Source organism: Leptonychotes weddellii, chromosome 16, assembly GCF_054177405.1.
Source record: "Leptonychotes weddellii isolate Sample4059 chromosome 16, ASM5417740v2, whole genome shotgun sequence".
Lineage (NCBI taxonomy): Eukaryota > Metazoa > Chordata > Mammalia > Carnivora > Phocidae > Leptonychotes > Leptonychotes weddellii.
This window is the reverse complement of record NC_138384.1, coordinates 46,471,898-46,488,131: the sequence shown is the minus strand read 5'-3', so window position 1 is coordinate 46,488,131 and position 16,234 is coordinate 46,471,898. Positions and strand designations below refer to the sequence as shown.

General features: G+C 58.3%; 1 protein-coding gene and 1 long non-coding RNA gene across 5 annotated transcripts in view; one reads left to right on the top strand and one right to left on the bottom strand.

The window, feature by feature from the left end:
* LOC145717688 (uncharacterized) overlaps nt 1-3,140 on the top strand; it is a 10,961-nt gene extending 7,821 nt beyond the window's left edge. The window contains exon 3 of the long non-coding RNA XR_014141081.1: nt 2,036-3,140. This is a non-coding gene — a long non-coding RNA (uncharacterized LOC145717688). The remainder of the gene's footprint in view (nt 1-2,035) is intronic.
* Nucleotides 1-16,234, bottom strand: part of POLD1 (DNA polymerase delta 1, catalytic subunit) — a 134,134-nt gene that overhangs the window by 1,804 nt on the left and 116,096 nt on the right. For 3 of the 4 annotated variants that reach the window (XM_081807618.1, XM_081807617.1, XM_031020360.2), the window contains exons 2-22: nt 13,180-13,425; nt 12,736-12,849; nt 10,863-11,009; nt 10,655-10,780; nt 10,415-10,583; nt 10,253-10,334; nt 10,045-10,174; nt 9,335-9,501; nt 8,919-9,023; nt 7,176-7,316; nt 6,983-7,093; nt 6,431-6,622; nt 6,157-6,245; nt 5,969-6,085; nt 5,653-5,766; nt 5,189-5,336; nt 2,366-2,461; nt 2,116-2,253; nt 1,045-1,220; nt 557-709; nt 314-416 (exon numbers count right to left, since the gene is read on the bottom strand). In XM_081807618.1, the coding sequence (XP_081663744.1) occupies nt 314-416; nt 557-709; nt 1,045-1,220; nt 2,116-2,253; nt 2,366-2,461; nt 5,189-5,336; nt 5,653-5,766; nt 5,969-6,085; nt 6,157-6,245; nt 6,431-6,622; nt 6,983-7,093; nt 7,176-7,316; nt 8,919-9,023; nt 9,335-9,501; nt 10,045-10,174; nt 10,253-10,334; nt 10,415-10,583; nt 10,655-10,780; nt 10,863-11,009; nt 12,736-12,849; nt 13,180-13,381 (2,820 nt within the window). In that variant the 5' untranslated portion in view covers nt 13,382-13,425. The remainder of the gene's footprint in view (nt 1-313; nt 417-556; nt 710-1,044; nt 1,221-2,115; nt 2,254-2,365; nt 2,462-5,188; nt 5,337-5,652; nt 5,767-5,968; nt 6,086-6,156; nt 6,246-6,430; nt 6,623-6,982; nt 7,094-7,175; nt 7,317-8,918; nt 9,024-9,334; nt 9,502-10,044; nt 10,175-10,252; nt 10,335-10,414; nt 10,584-10,654; nt 10,781-10,862; nt 11,010-12,735; nt 12,850-13,179; nt 13,426-16,234) is intronic. The other variant, XM_081807619.1, reaches the window with a different exon arrangement.

Here is a 16,234-nt window from a genome sequence, read left to right as displayed (position 1 = left end):
TATGGGTTGGAGAGCAAGGACCAAGGAGAGAGACACACAGAAACAGAGACGGTGAGAGCCAGTGTGCACAGTGAGGCTGGGGCCTCTGTAGGGGGAGTGAAGGAGGGGTCAGAATAATGGGGGGGGCCTCCAGAGGGCACAGGAGGCCTGGGAGAGAGGCGGCATGGAGCCAACTCCCAGGGGTGTGTTGGGGGCGGTTCTCGGGGCCCCGTGGGGCCCACAGAGGGAAACACCCCCCCCCCCGCCAGGCTTGGAAAGCAGAAGTGAGAGCTGAGGGGAGCTGGGCGGGGCTGGCAGTCCAGGTGGGCCTGACCTCGGACTTCATGTAGGCAGCCACGCCCTTGGCAGCACCGATGATCACGTAGGGTACACGGTCGCCCAAGCTGGGCGCGCTCCCGGGGTCCCGCTTCCTCATCCTGTGGGGAGACCGGGGCGGCCGGGCGGGTGAGGGCAGGTGGGACAGCGGGGCGGGCGGGGGGCGTAGGAAGCGGCGCCCAGCTGGCAGGAGAGGGGCTCTTTCTGGGCGGCCCCGCACCCCCCACCGCGCCGGGCGGACCTCTCGGCCAGCTCCACATGGGCCTGCTTGCCAGCGTAGTCCGCGGCCGCGCGGGTCAGCTCCTTGGTGATGACCAGCTGGGAGATGTCAATGCGGTTACACAGCAAGTCGGAGATGACGTCCTGCGCGTGGGCCACAGCACCCGCGGGATCTCTGCAGGGACCGGGGTGGGGGTGGTGGGGAGGATGTGTGTGTGTCGCCAGCGGCTGCCGCGGGCCGGGCTGGTACCTCCACCACCCCCGAGCCTGGGGGGCCAGGATGTGCTCTGGGGGCTGAGGCCCAAGGCGGGGAGGGACGGGGCCAGGCCACAGGCTGCAAGGTGGCAGAGGCGGGGCCCAGACCCACAGCTGTCCAACCCCACACTCTTTCCACCGTTCCCCCACTGAGGACGAGCTGGGCCTGACACCTGTGTCCCCAGGGGAGGAGGAGGCTGGGGGCCCGGACCCCTGGGTCTGAGGGAGAGGGGCTGCGGGTAGGGTCCCACCCACCTGTCAATGAGCAGGCGGCGCAGGGACGCAGTGACGAGGTTGGCCACGAGGGGGCAGTTGTCCCGGCGCACGGCCTCCAGGCCCTTGCAGTCCATGCGGTCATGAGCGTCCGGCCGGGAGGAGAAGAGCAGGCCGGCGTACCGCTTCTTGCTGATGAGCAGGTAGGGAAAGTAGACCTGGAGGGGGACCCATGGCTGAGACCCTCGAGACTTCCAGAGGCCTGAGACTTCCCTCAGAAACAGGACACACAGGGCTGGTCTGTGCAATGCGGGATTGGGACACTGGGGGGCATGGACCCTAAGACCCCAGCGCCTGAGCCCAGGGACACCCTCAGCATTCCAGGGGCCTCAGATGTGAAATAGAGACTGGGATAAACCTAGAGATAGGTCCTAAAGCACAAGATCCAGACATGGGGGTGTAGTCTGGAGAGCCCCAAATCTGGGTCTGGAACAGACCTGAGGCAGACAGGGGTAGAAGGAGCTGAGACTTAGGCCCAGGAGTGAGCCCTGAGGTAGGGGCTTCTCAAAATTGGGAAGCTCCAAATTTGTGAGCAGCTATACCCAAGACCTGACCCCAAGTCTGAACCTTGGGAATAACATGCAGTGTGAGTCCCCAGACCCTAGCCTGATTCCTGCTGGGCGCCAAGGAGCACTGGCCAATGGTGCCCCGATCCAAGATTCGCCCCATCAGGGTCCCCAGCGCCCGAGGCAGCCCCCACCCCCAAAACCAGAGATGCTGTAAGACTGACAAGGTTTTCAAAAAATAGACATTGTCCTGTATAGCAAAGCCCAAGGCTTTAGAGGTTTTCAAACTCAGGAGAATCCAGCCAGCAAAATACCTCAAAACTGGGGCATGTGAACATAAAGAATGGGATACCCAGAGTACCCAGATCTGGGCACCCCAAAATGGAGAGACCCTGAGCTACACTGGGGTTCTCCAGATGCTGATATACCAGGGGAACCTCACGTGAACGCATTCTTAAACTTCGCAGGCACCAAGAATCCGAGATCCTCTGAAACCTGCAAGGCCCGTACCTGCCCACTCCAAGCCCTGAGGGAGATTCCGACTTACCTTTTCAAACTCGAGCCGGATCGGCGGGGGAAAGTGGCCTGACACCCAGTCTGCGGCCTCCCGCCCCAGAGCCATCGCCTCGGCCACAGAGGAGACACCAAATCGGCACATGACTGAGTCAGTGTCACCATACACCACCTGGGGAGGGGTGTGTGTGATGGGGAGGCAGGGGGAGAAGGGGGCCAACCCCCTGCACTCCCCCAACCAGCCCTGGGCCCATCCCTGGACAGCAGGTGGGGTGGCCTCTGACCTTGGCGTGGGCGCCATAGCCATTCTCCACCGTGTACTTGGACTCCACCAGCTGCTTTGTTTTCTCAATCATCTGGCGCCCGAACCCAGTGACACTCTGTCAGGGAGAGAACCAGGCAGTGAGGGCCCAGGAGCCATCTACAGTGAACACAGGCTCAGGGTGCCATCCGCAACCTCCTGGGGGCTCGGACGAGTGACTCCACCCCTCTGAGCCTTGATTTCCGAATCTACAAAATGGGGCTACTAAGCTGCTCCTTAGGTCTGTTGGAAAGAACTGGCTCCCTGGCCCAGAGCTCTGGGCACAGAAGAGGAATGAGTGCAAAAAAAGGCATGTTGGCAAGGCCGAGGCCAGAAGAGGCCATCAGCACCCCGTTTCCCTCCACAGAGATGCCCTGCATGTGGTGACCGTGCAGGCAGCTCTCCATGGTGCGGGACCACTGGCACTCCTGGCCCCCTCCCTGAAAGCCAGCAGTGATACCCCCACATCCTTGGGCAGCCGGAAATGACCTTACATGCTGCTAAATGCCCCCCAGGGTCGAGAGTTGTGCTAGCCTCATGGAGAAACTTTCCAACAGTCTTACTTTACAGGAAACTGAAGCTGGGGCAGTGGGGGGCCTGGGGGCACACACCAAGGAGAAATGGGTGTGACTCTTCTGTTTCGGTTTGTTTGGACCTAGTCAGAAGACCTCTGTCTTTTAACTAGAGCATTTAGGCGACTTACATTTAGTGTAATTTTTGATCATATCTGGGCTTAAATCTACCACTTTACTATCTGCCTTCTGTTTGTTTCACCTGTTCTGTGTCCCTTTTTCTTTCCTTCATCTTTTCCTGGAATGATTCTGTGGTTTTGGTTTTGGTTTTTTATTCCATCTCCCTGCCCCTATAAGCCTGAGAGACAGCAATAAGAAAGGAGCTAAGAAACAGACATGAGAGAGGGACAGAGGGAAGGGTGAAGAAGGAAAAGACAGATAAGATGAGGAAGCAGTAGCCCTGATGAGGGAGCTCCAGGGGAAAGAAAGCCAAACCCTCCTGGCCTGGCCTCTGCTCAGGGGCTGGAGTCTGACAGCCAAACACCCACCTCTTTCCACCAAGGAGGCTGGGGACACCCCAAGGAACTATGAAAGGCCAATGAGAGGAGTTTGGGTGGGATGCACTATAGGATGAACCTTGCCCAAAGAGAGGCCTGGCTTTTACAGGGAACCTCTAGGCCCTTGGAACATCCTAAGAGAGTGTCTTTGTTCACCTAGGACCTTGGACTATCCTAACAACATGACTCACAGTGAGGCCTTGGGCCACACGATATCAACCTGACCTCTGTTTTTTTTTTTAAAGATTTTATTTATTCATTTGAGACACAGAGAGAGAGAGAGAGAGAGCATGAGCAGGGGGAGACGCAGAGGGGGAGGGAGAAGCAGGCTCCCTGCTGAGCCAGGAGCCCGATATGGGACTCGATCCCAGGACCCTGGGATCATGACCCGAGCCAAAGGCAGACGCTTAACCATCTGAGCCACCCAGGTGCCCCCTGACCTCTGTCTGTAAGGGCCGGAGACCAAGTAATGAAGGTCAGTCGCACAGATGCTCCGTGCCTACGTGACTGACCCCAATAAAAACCCGGGACACAGAGGCTCCAGTGAGCTCCCCTAGTGGGAAACACTCCGTACACGTCGTCACACATCAGTGCTGGGAGGAATGAGCACTGTCTGCATGACTCCACTGGGAGAGACAATTAGAAGCTCTGTGCCTTTGCCCTTGGCTGATTTTAATCCCTATCCTTTAACTGTATTAGGTCATAATCACGAGTGTGATGGCTTTTCTGAGTTCCTCCAGTCCTTCTAGTGGATCACAGGAGGGGAGGGTGATCTCGGGGGCCCTGGGACTAAAGGTGGGTGGGTGTGTACACAGGCCTCTCCCACCAAAAAGTCCAGTCACCGGCAATTCTTCCAAGTCTTCCACCTAGAGCCACATGAGGACTGACATAGTGCCAGATACAGAGGGAGCTTCCCATGGCTGGGAGCAACCAAGTTTGGAATGTGCCGAGACCCAAAGCCCAGGGAAAGGAGCTGGACAGGAAGACCTTTCTAAGGCCACGAGCCGAGGCACTGATCCCAGCTTGGCAGAACCTCAGACCCAGATCCTCTGTGATCTGACCGTGGATCTGTTTTCCTGTCCGAGCAGCAGAGCTGCCTCTGGTAAACAGGCCCGGGACGCTGCTACAGGGCAGGGAGGGAGGCAGCGGGCTCTCAGAGCAGAGCACGGACCAAGCGCCTTCCAAGCATCTTCACACCTGGGGTGGGAAGAAGCACCTTCACACCCGCTCCTTCAGTGACGGAGCACCCCCAGCAAATCCAGCATCAGAGCCCAGCGGTGCTACTGGTTGGCCCCCAGCACTGCCCCAGCCCCCATGAACAGAGACACAGCCCTGTTCTCCCAACAGGCGGGAGGGAACCTGCCCTCTGCATCCCCACCCCGACCAGGGGAGGAGGTGGGTGGGGTCTGTCAGATCGACTATGACAAACGGAATGAATGAGCAATGAACAAAACCTCCGCTCACCCCACCACTCCCCCTCCCTCCCCTGCTTCATCTGCCTGCCGAGCCCTTGGCGCCAACTGCCTTCCTACACGCATTTACTGCTGTCACCGTCCGTGTGCCCCCAAGGCTGCGTGCTGCAGGAGGGCAGGAACCCTCGTCCGTTTTGCCACCTGCTGGACCCACAGAGGATGTTCAGCAAGTTGGGGCAACGTGACCTCTACCACACGGAGAGCTGGTTCTCCTAGGGAGGGGCTGTCTGCTCCCCCCTGCCTACTGTGGAAACCGAGCACTCACCTGAGAGATCTCCAGGCACGGCAGCTTGCCCACCTGGGCACCAGTGAAGCCATAGACAGAGTTGGCGCTCACTTTCAGTGCCAGCTGCCGCCCGTCCAAGACCTGCCGACGCAGGGGGTCTGTCTCCTTGGCCAGCTCAGCCTTGGCCCTGGAAGGACAGGAAGCCAAGGCTACGGACACAGTGCCCCAGATCTCAGGGAGAGATGAGCGGCCAGGGCCTGGGCACCGGTTAGGGTGCCTTTCTAGAAATGAGTGCCGTGTACTGGTGTGCAGGCTGTGCACTGCACAGAGGCGCCTAGCAGAGGGGGCAAATGGGAGCAGTCTGGAGGGGCGTCTTGTTCTAAGTCACACAGGGCCGCAGTTAAGTGTGGCATAGCAATCCTGGAGTGACCCACAAGGGGCAGGGACTGACGAGGAGCCTCAGCAAGTTTGAGCAGGGGTGGGTGTGATGCTCAAGAACCCACCTCTTCCGGGCGCTGAGCAGGTTCTCCAGGATCTGGGGCAGCAGCCCTTTCCGCACTGATGTCTTCACAAACTCATCCCCTGTGGGTGTCTTGATGAACTGATCCTCGGTCAGCCTGGGTCAGAGGATGGGGGTGGGGGGGGAGGGCGTGAACCTGGCTTCCCCATCTCTTCCTCCTCCAGACCCTTCAGGCTCTCCCCACCTCTCGAGTCTCCCCTCTCCTCCCCTCCCCACTATTTCTGGGCCCCTGGCCCTGCCCAGACTAGAGCTAGCCCCCAGGCAGTCCTGGGGTACCCAGGATGAAGAGGGGGCCGTACCCTAGTTTCTGGGCAGCCCCGGGCCGCAGGAGCGTGGTGTAGCACAAATTGTGGGCCATCATGATGGACGGGTACAGAGAGGAGAAGTCCAGGGTGGCAATGGGCACATCGTAGTACCTGGGAGGGTGCAGAGGAATCAGGCCCGGGAATCCCGAGCCACCCTGCCCCCGCCGGCCACGGGGCCTCACCCTTTGAGGGGCTCGATGACTGTGGCTCCCGTGTAGTCCTCGCCGCCCTCCGTCTTTACCACGGGCATCAGCAGTCCCTCGCGCATGGCCTGGGAGGGCAGAAGTCGGTAAGTGGAGGCAGGAATGGGCAGGGCAGACCGGAAGAGGGAGGAGGAGGAGCAGGGAAGGGCATCCGGGTGTCACGGCCCAGGAGCCACAACGAGGGACCAGGGGCCAGGAGGGGGACTTGCTGGGGGTGTTGTCCCCGGGCCCACCCTCAGCTCCGCCCACTGACCTGCCGCAGCAGCTGGGACACGACCTTGACCTGCTGGCCACGGCTGAGCAGGTAGCCGAGGGGCACGCCAGTGACCCGCGCCATCTCCATGGCGTTCACCAGCACCATGAGCCGCTCCAGCAGCCGCAGGGGCAGGAAGGCGTCCTTGAGGCAGTACACGGCCAGCCGGCGGCGCGTCTGGTCATTCCCGTTCTGGGAACACGCACGGCTGGCGTCAGGGTCAGGCAGAGGGCGAGGGTCTGGGTGCGGAGCGGGCAGTGGGGAGGTCAGGGAGTTGGCAGGGTCCGAGGGAGGAGGGCGCCGTCTGAAGGGCGAGTGTGGACTAGAGGGGCGGGCAGGAGAGCGGAATAAAGGTCGCAGCGCCAGAGGTCATGTGAGTGGGCAGGAATGGGGAGTCACACCTGCAGGGTGAGGTCGCCAATCAAAAGCAAGAGGTCAAGGTCAAAGTCAGGAGAAGAGCTGGGAGGCTGAAGCCCCCGGTCAGGAAGGCGGGAGGCTGAGGTCAGAGCAGGTGGAAGGAGGGGTCAGAGGTCACAGGCGGCAGCCAGGCACCTGCAGGTCGGTGATGATGCTGTGCTGCACGTCCTCCTTCTGCTCGCCCAGGAAGTGGAAGCTCACGGCGTTGAGCGTGTAGGAGCGGAGCTTGTACTCCCGCAGCAGCACCTGCGGCAGGGGGCGCAGGGTGGGCCCGGGGCCCCGGCGGCAGTCCTGTGAGGCGGGCACCCGCCCGGCCCGGCCCGCATACCTGCAGCATGTCCATCTGCACGCGGCCCACCATGCTGACCACCTTGCTGTCCCGGCGGCCCGTCTGCTTGGACTGGAAGGACGAGTCCCGGATGTTGGAGCGGAGGCCAGACACGCGGCCCAGGAAGGGGAATGTATGCACCTGGAGGCAAAGCCCGCGGGCAGGGCGGAGCTGCGGTGGGGAGCAGCCAGATCTGGGGACCCGCCCCCCCCAGGGCCACGACGCCACCCGGGATGCCGCGCTCTTCCTGCAGGGAGCCCAGGGCTGGGTGGCCGGAAGCAGGGGCAGTTCTGATGCAGAAAAAGCCTCTGGGGCCGGGGAGGCGTGGCCTGGAGGTGAGAGACAGGAGGCCAGGACGGGGAGAGTCAGAGGCCTGATGGCCACGGGGCTGAGAGGCTAAGGATGGAGCCCAGTGGCTGGGGAGCCGCCTCAGATGGGCAGCTGGAGGAGCAGAGCTGGGGACGATCTGAACTCGGTGGGAAGGTGGTGTGTGCGTGGGCTGGGGGGCCTGGGGGAGAGCTGGGTGGGAGCACAGCAGAGGGCAGCAGGGACAGCTAGGTCTGAGGTCAGGAGAGAGTGGTACCAGGAGGGAAGGCGGGAGGGCCAGGGTAGAGAGGAGAGGCCTGAGCCGATGGAATAGCAGGTCAGGGGACAGAGGGGAGAGGAGCAGTGCCCCGTGTAAAAATGCCTGACGGACAGGGATGGACTTCTTCCTGGCGCTGTTGGGGGCCATAAACGTGACTTTTTTTTTTTTAATAGCATTCAATTTTATTTAAGTAGGTTCCATGCCCACGACCCTGAGATCAAGAGCCGCATGCTCTAGTGACTGAGCCAGCCAGGCTCCCCAAACGTGATTTTTATTTTTCATTACAAAACAGGCCGAACATAAGGAAGAGGAACGAATAATATAATATAACCCCCACTGTGAGCGGAATTGTCTCCTCGCCCCCACCAAATATGTTGAAGGCCTAACTTGCCAACGCTTCAGAATGTAAACTCATTCAGAAATAGGGTCTTTACAGGTGATCGAGCTAAGACGAGGTCACCAGCGTGGGCCCTGATCCCCTACAACCGCATCCTTAGAAAAAGGGGGGAAAAAAGAAAAAGGGGAGATTTGAGCAGAGACACTCATAGAAGGAAGACAGGCTGAAGAATTAGGGAGATGGCCTTCCACACCCCAGGAATGTCTGAGACAACCAGAAGCTAGGAGAGGCCTCAGAAGGAACCAGTCCTGGGAGGCTCTGATCTTGGGCTTGAGATGACACAAGTCCGCAGTCCTGGGTTCTGGCAGCCCTAGCAAGCGAACGCACCCCACACAGTCACCCCCAGATTCAACAAGCCTCAAGGCATTGCCACACACTTCGAGGAACCCCCCCTTTCCCTTATTTTTTTACTGACGTATTTTAAAGTCCAGAAGATAAGATGCTATACCTGTGCACGCTTCAGTCTGCCCCTCAGACACACAAGCCTTTCCTTACTTAACCATAAGTGCCCTCCTTGCCTCGGCAAAAACCACGATAACCTTCTGGACTTTGAGCAGGGCAGGGATGGGGCCAGGGCTGTTTTCAGCAATGTCCCTGGAGCCACTGGGGGGCGGTGGGCTGCAGGTCCATAGCAAGACAGACCACCGCGGGGGACAGAGCCACAAGGGAGAAGGCAGCGAGGAGGAGCAGGGCGGCCGCCCACCCCTTGAGCCCCCAGTGGGGCTTCTGAAGGCAAGCCTCCCCCACCTGCCTGCCCTACCTTGAGAGTCTGGGCCCGGGAGATGAGGTACGGAAGGTCAAAGTTCTGAATGTTGTAGCCGGTGATCACATCAGGGTCCATGGTGCGAATGAAGGTTGACCATGCCTGGGGGTGGGAGCACACCAGGTCACCCTGGTTTGTCATCCTGATTGTCCCCCTGGCGTGGGTCCTCCCCACTCCTGGAACATTCCAGAAGCCCCCCAGAGCAACCCTAGAGCCCTTCTGCCCATTGTAGAAAGACTGAGCAGGTGCTCCTGAAAATAACACGGAGCTCAGAGGGGAAATGTTCACCCCTGCAAAGCAAAGGGATCTGAACCCGTGGACTGGGTGTCTCAGCGTCCAGAGGCCTTGAGCCTGGGATGTGGAGGCTGGGTGGGGGGTTCTGAGGAAATGAGGGGAAATGAAACAAGGGCCACCTGGAGCAGTTCCTCCTCCCGCTCGTAGCTCTGCACTTTGGCGCCCAGGATAGGGGCGCAGGGCCGTAGGGTGAGCGCCAGGCGCAGGAAGGGCTCCGGCTCACCCCAGCGCAGGCCCAGTGAGCAGATCTGGATCACAGGGTCCCGCTCGGGTTCAGGGAAGATGCCTGCACAGGGAAGAAGGGGGATGGATGCAGGGGACCAGACTCCTCCTTCTCCTTCATGACACATCAGGGCGGCTGCACCTCCAAATCTCCCCAGCCTGTCTACTCCTCTCTACCCCCACTGCCTGCAGACCCCGCACAACCCACCCTGGTTCCCTTATGCCATCATCTTCTGGCCCTCTCGCTGTCCCTCACAGACTGGGATGGCCCTGCCCCAGGGCCTTTGTGCTTGCTATTCTCTGCAGAGGGGTGTGTGTGTGTGTGTGTGTGTGTGTGTGTGTGTGTTGGGGGAGGCTGCCCATCCCTCTTCACTAGGCTTGCCTCATCACCCCGGAGGCCTTCCCTGCCCACCTGTCTGAGCTGCCCTGTCACTGTCCACCACCATCCTCCTTCGATGGAGAATCTTACGACGACCTATCCATTTGCATGTTCACTCCCTTCTTCCCGAGAGTGAGCTCAAGAAGTATGGGGACTGCTGGGGCAAGATCAGCATGTCACCAATATCTAAAGGGAGCGCAGGAGGAGCTCCTGGCCCCGGAGACAGACCTTTGCGGCCAGCACACTCGATGTCAAAGCTGAGCACGCGCAGGGGTGCGATTCGCTGCCACTGCCCTTCTGGCGGGTGACTGACCACGTCAGGCCACAGCACGTCCGCCTCCAGCTGACACAGCGTGGCCTGGAGGGATGGGGCCTGTCAGTGGCTGCGGGGTCCCGGCTCTGTGCTCCCCCCCTTCGCCCCTGGGGAGCCCCGTACCTTCCCCTCCAGCCTCAGGACGTATTTCTCTGCTGGGAGTTCCAACCAGTTGCAGCCGACGATGTCTGTGTCCACCATGAACCTGGAGGGAGACGAGGATCAGTAGGTGGAAGCTGGCCGGGGGTGGTGGGGGGGGAGGCTGAAGAGAGGCAGGGGCTGTACCGGATCTCAAAATCGACGTTGGCCTCATAGGGCGCGAAGCTGGGGGTGCCCAGGCCTGCCACACGGATGCCCTGCTCCAGGAGGCGGCGGGCGGGGGCCATGAGGCGCGGCAGTGCCAGGGTGATGCGCAGAAACGGGGAAGGGCCGTGCCCTTGGTACCCGAACATGCCTGTGGACAGATGAGGCTGGCAACCGGCCCGGGGGGACCCCTACCCGCCTGGCCCCCGGGGCGGCACTCACTCTCCCGGGAGCACAGCTCCATAGACAGCACCGCCGGCCCCGTGAGCTCCTTCCCTCCGCGCTGGTCCCTGCTGATGGCCGCATTCAGCTCCCGCTGCAGGTCACCCAGGTGCTCGGGCCCAAAACCTGGTGTGGGCGAGCTGGTCAGAAGCACGGGGGGCGGGGGCGGCGGGGGCGAGAGCAGGTCTCGAGGGTCAGGGCCACTCACCAGGGGGCGCTGGGGTATAGAAGTAGGGCGCAAAGCCGTGGATGTGGCAGCAGACGGACACGCCCTCGTCGGTAACTCCGAAGGCACGGAGCACGGGCACGGGGCCGCGCGACGGCTGGGGTGCTCCAGGCAGGGGCTGTGCTGGGCCTGGGGGGTCACGGGATAACGCAGGGGCGACCCCTTCAGGCTCCTTAAAGGCTTGCCTCCCCAGGCTCCTCCTGGGCTGGGAACACAGCCCCCTAGTTCCTGCAGTTTGGCGGGCATCTGCCTGCTGTTCACTCCGCCTTGACCACCTCCCCGCTGGCCTCCGTTTCCATCTTTGTCCCCCTAGAGTCCATTTGCCACTGTAGGGCTAGAGGGAGCCCCCTGCCTTTTTTTGCAAAAAAATATTTTCTTTTAGAAAATAACACCGACTTTGCGTGTCCAGTGTTATGAGCTTTAACACACATAGACTCGTGTGACCACCACCAAAATCGGGGCGCAAGACAGGTCTGTCACTCCAAACAGCTCCCGAGACGTGCTTTTGTCACTACACCCCCTCCCACCACAAGCCCGGGCACTGGTGGTCCGTCCGCTCTCGGCCATTTACTTCTGTCCTTTTGAGACTGTCCATAGAAATGGAACTACACGGTCTGCTGGCTCCCGTCTGAGGATCCCTAGGGGAAATATCTAGGGGGCGGGACTGCCTGGTCCTATGAAAAGAGTAGATTTAAGTCTTGTATCTCAATAAAGCTGGGGGGCGTGGTGGGAAGGGTAGGCTGAACTCTAAGAAACTTCCAGGCTGTTTCCCAGAGGGGCTGCCACCCACCGCGTTCCCGCCGGGAGGGCGCGAGCAAGCGTTCCAGTTGCCCTGCATCCTCATCAGCACCTGGTGCCCTCGGCGCGCATGCGCGTTAGCTCTTCTGCTAGGAGCGTGTCTCACCGTGGCTGCCGTGTGCATCGTCCCGACAGCCAGTGACACGGTGCGTCACCTCCAGGGCTGATTTGCCACTATGCATCCTCGAGTGAACTGTTCAAGTGTTCTGCCCCCTCCCAGACTGGACTGTTTTCTGACTACTGAGATCTGAACGTTCTTCACATATTCGTGGTACTGGTTTTGTGTCAGATACGTGGACTGTGAACGTTTCCTGCCTGCCTGTAGCTTGTCTCTTCACTCTCTTAGAGGGCAGCCTTCTAACCTGCGAGTCGGCATGGGTCTCTCCAGCCAAAGGCTTTCCAGCCCGTGCAGAATGGAGCCCCCAGGTCCTCGCCTGGGCAGACAGGGTCACACGGGCCGCCCCTACCCGCGTCTTCGCCCCCTGCTCCCGCCGCCCTGGGCTCCTGGCTGTTCCTTGAACATTCCAGAACTCTCCCTCAAGACCCTCGGTCCGGAATCCCTCTTCCAGACCGCCCCATGGCTCCTTGGTGCCTCCCCAGAGAGGCCTCCTCAGACCTCCGAGATGCGCAGTCTGGCAGCTCTGCCCTACCTTAGGTCCTTCCATAACCCTCATCGCCACCTGAGGTTCCATTTCCTTTTTTATTTTGCCTATCCTTTCAGAAGGTGAGCCTCGAAGGGCAGGGACCTGGTCTGACTGAAACAGGGCCCAGCTCAATGCAGATGCTGTGTTTCTGACACTGGATGGACAGATGGACGGATGGACGTCAAACCACACGCGTGTCCCCTCAGCAAGGAGCCAGCTCTTACCTTCAGGCCTCAATTGGGAGACACTCCCCACCTCCAAAAAGCCCTGCGGGACACCGTGCCCCCTTCCCCTCTTGCTGCCCCTCTGGGCACCCACAGCCCTGGCCACCTGCGTGGGCACTGTGTCCATCTCCTCCCTCAAAGCCCAGGGCCCCTCCTCCCCCCCACCAGGCCTCTGTCCACCAAGCTCACCCACGTAATGGTCGATCTCCAACTGCTGGAAGATGAGGGGCTCCGTCCGGGGGTCCAGGGGGGGCGGGGTGGGCCGCAGCCAGCGGGCATCTATGGCCGTTGGGGAGAACTGCCCTGGGTTGGGGGGAAGGGGAGACAAGCAGGCTACATGGAGTCGTGGTCCACCCAGCCCAGCCCATGACCTCTCAGGTGGCATCTGATGTGCGAAAGGAAAGTCAGGTGGACGTGGTGCTCTGGATCCGGCAGGTAACTCAGGAGAGATTCGGGGGTCAAGGTCAGAGCAGGAGCTGCAGGCAACAAAGGTGGCATACTGGCACAGGGTCAAAGGTCAGCACTCTGTGGGGGCTCAGTGTGGGCCAGAGGCCAGAGGTTACAGGTGAGCTCTGTGGCTGACGTGGTTCCCAGGCAGGATGGGTGTGGGGGTGCAGGGGGTTCAGGCCTCACCGTCCACTGCTCCGTCCAGGCCCGGCTGCAGCAGCTCCTCCTCCTGTTCCTGCAGCCTGTGTTCTGCCTCCATCTCCTCCATCAGCGCTAGCTCCTCCTCGAACTGGGATGGCTGACATGGCTCATCCTCATCCCAGAGGCCCCCACGGGCGCGCTTCGGGGGCACCCCAGGCCCTGGGCCTGGCCGCCGCTTGCCATCCATCCCGCTGGGCTAGTCAGGGCTGGGGGAGGGTTCCTGTCTTCTTCCTGGCCCCCCATGCACCCACCATGACCATGAGCCTTTTAATTCCCAGGAGTCGCACGACTCTCTACCCACAGGCTCACAGGGTGCTGGCACAGTTGCCATGCCAAATAATTATTGGTTACTATAATTACAGCCCACTCCCCACCTCAGTTTAACCCTTTCCTCACACACTCAAACCTTCCACATCCCTTTACCTGGCTGCTTGCCCTCCACCCATCACAGACTTGGTCCTTAGCCCATCCCTTTCTTTCCCATAAACCTCTGTCTCTGATGCCGTCGCCCACCTGTCTCCCCACCTGCCCAGGCCTGAACCACAAATCTGATCTGGTCCCTTCCCAGCCCAAAACACTTCAGAGGCTTCCCATCTCCCTTCAAAACAAAACAAAAAAAGAAGCCCTTTCTCTTTTGAAATCATTTCAAATTTGCAGAACTGCATACCCTTCACCCAGATTCCCCGAGTATCAATTTGTTGCCACACTGGTTTCATCAGCCCCTGTATGTAACATGCACACGTCATTACGTTATTTTCCCAAGCCATTTGAGCTAGTTGCCTGTCAGATAGATACCATGCCCCTTGACCTCTGCATACTTTAGCATGTATTGCTGAAGGACAAGGACATTCTCTCTCTCTTCCTTTTTTTAAGTACGTTCCATACCCAACGTGGGGCTTGAACTCACAACCCTGAGATCAAGAGTCACGTGCTCTACCAACTGAGACAGCCAGGCACCCCAAGGACATGCTCTCTTTTTAAAAATTTTATTTATTTGAGAGAAAGAAAGAGAGAGAGTGCGTGCACGAGCAGGGGGAGAGGCAGAGGGAGAGGGACGAGCAGACTCCCCGCTGAGTGGGGAGCCCGATGCAGGGCTTGATCCCAGGACCACAAGATCATGACCTGAGCTGAAGGTAGACGCTTAACTGACTGAGCCACCAAGGCACCCCCTACTCAGGACATTCTTTTTTTTTTTTAAAGATTTTATTTATTTATTTGACAGAGAGAGACACAGCGAGAGAGGGAACACAGGCAGGGGGAGTGGGAGAGGGAGAAGCAGGCTTCCCGCCGAGCAGGGAGCCCGATGCGGGGCTCGATCCCAGGACTCTGGGATCATGACCTGAGCCGAAGGCAGATGCTTAATGACTGAGCCACCCAGGCGCCCCCAGGACATTCTTTTAAACAAGCACAGTGTGATCAAATCCAGGACATTTAACAACGACTCGGTAACGACATAAACAAAGAGTCCATTTTCCAAAAAATGCCCTTTATAGTACTCTTCCCCATCCAGGATCCAAGGTAGCAAACACAACAAAAAACCAAAAGGAGGCTGCAATTTACACATTTATATGTTTTGTTGTTGTTGTTGTATTTTTATAAATGTGACTTTTTAAGTTTATTTAAGTAATCTCTATGCCCAACGTGGGGCTCGAACGCACGACCCTGAGATCAAGAGTTGCGTGCTCTTCTGACTAAGCCTGTCAGGTGCCCCTGTTTATATGTTTTCTTAATTGCAACATATAAAAAATTATTTTGCGGCATGTTTTGACAAGATATGTTGCCACGAAAGTACATAACCTCTGATAGGTTTGACAAAAGGCCGTATTCAAATTAAGCCCATTCAGGTTGGTAACTTCACTCTGGTTCAGTAAGAGAATATTCTAAGAAAATACATTCTCAACTGTTTAAGGGTAAATAGCCATGATACATGCAAGCTATTTGGTCGTGATCCCGGAGTCCTGGGAGTCCTGGAATCAAGCCCTGCATCGGGCTCCCCGTTTGGCGGGAAGCCTGCTTCACCCTCTCCCACTCCCCCTGCTTGTGTTCCCTCTCTCGCTGTCGCTGTCAAAAAATAAAATAAAATCTTAAAAAAAAAAAAGTCTGCCTTCAGCTCAGGTCATGATCTCAGGGTCCTGGGATTGAGCCCCGCGTCGGCCTCCTTGCTCAACGGGGGAGTCTGCTTCTCCCTCTCCCTCTGCCCCCAACCCCGTTCATGCTCTTTCTCTCAAATAAATAAATAAAATCTTTAACTTACCTACAACTGTCCACTTGAGAATATGTGCATTTCACTGTATGTAAATTCCACCTCAATGAAAACGTGAAAGCTGGAAGGCCACAATTCTGCATCTAGGGTTTATGCTAGAGATATACTATCAAATATGAAAATCTGCATTTACGAGGTTATTTCCGGCAGCATTGTTTGCGATCACAAAAGACTGGAAACCACCTAAATGTCCTCCCCTGGGGGGCTGTTTAAATAAATTACATTAACTCCGGTCCATGGAATATTATGCAGCTGTATAAAGGAATGAGGAAGCGCTCTATGTACTGATGTGGAGGGCTCTCAAAGACCCATAGTTAGAGAAAGCGAGGTGTAGAATGTTGTACTTACTTACACTGTTATCTTCTTGTATTAAAAAAAAAAGTCTAGGGCGCCTGGGTGGCTCAGATGGTTAAGCGACTGCCTTCGGCTCAGGTCATGATCCTGGAGTCCCGGGATCGAGTCCCGCATCGGGCTGCCTGCAGGGAGTCTGCTTCTCCCTCTGACCCTCCCCCATCTCATGCTCTCTCTATTTCATTCTCTCTCTCAAATAAATAAATAAATAAATAAAAAGAATGTTCCAACCAGGGCGCCTGGGTGGCTCAGATGGTTAAGCGTCTGCCTTCGGCTCAGGTCATGATCCCGGGGTCCTGGGACCGAGTCCCGCATCGGGCTCCCGGCTCAGCGGGGAGCCTGCTTCTCCCTCTGACCCCCTCCCCTCCCATGCTGTTTCTCTCTCACTCGCTCTCTAAAAAATAAATAAAATCTAAAAAAAAAAAA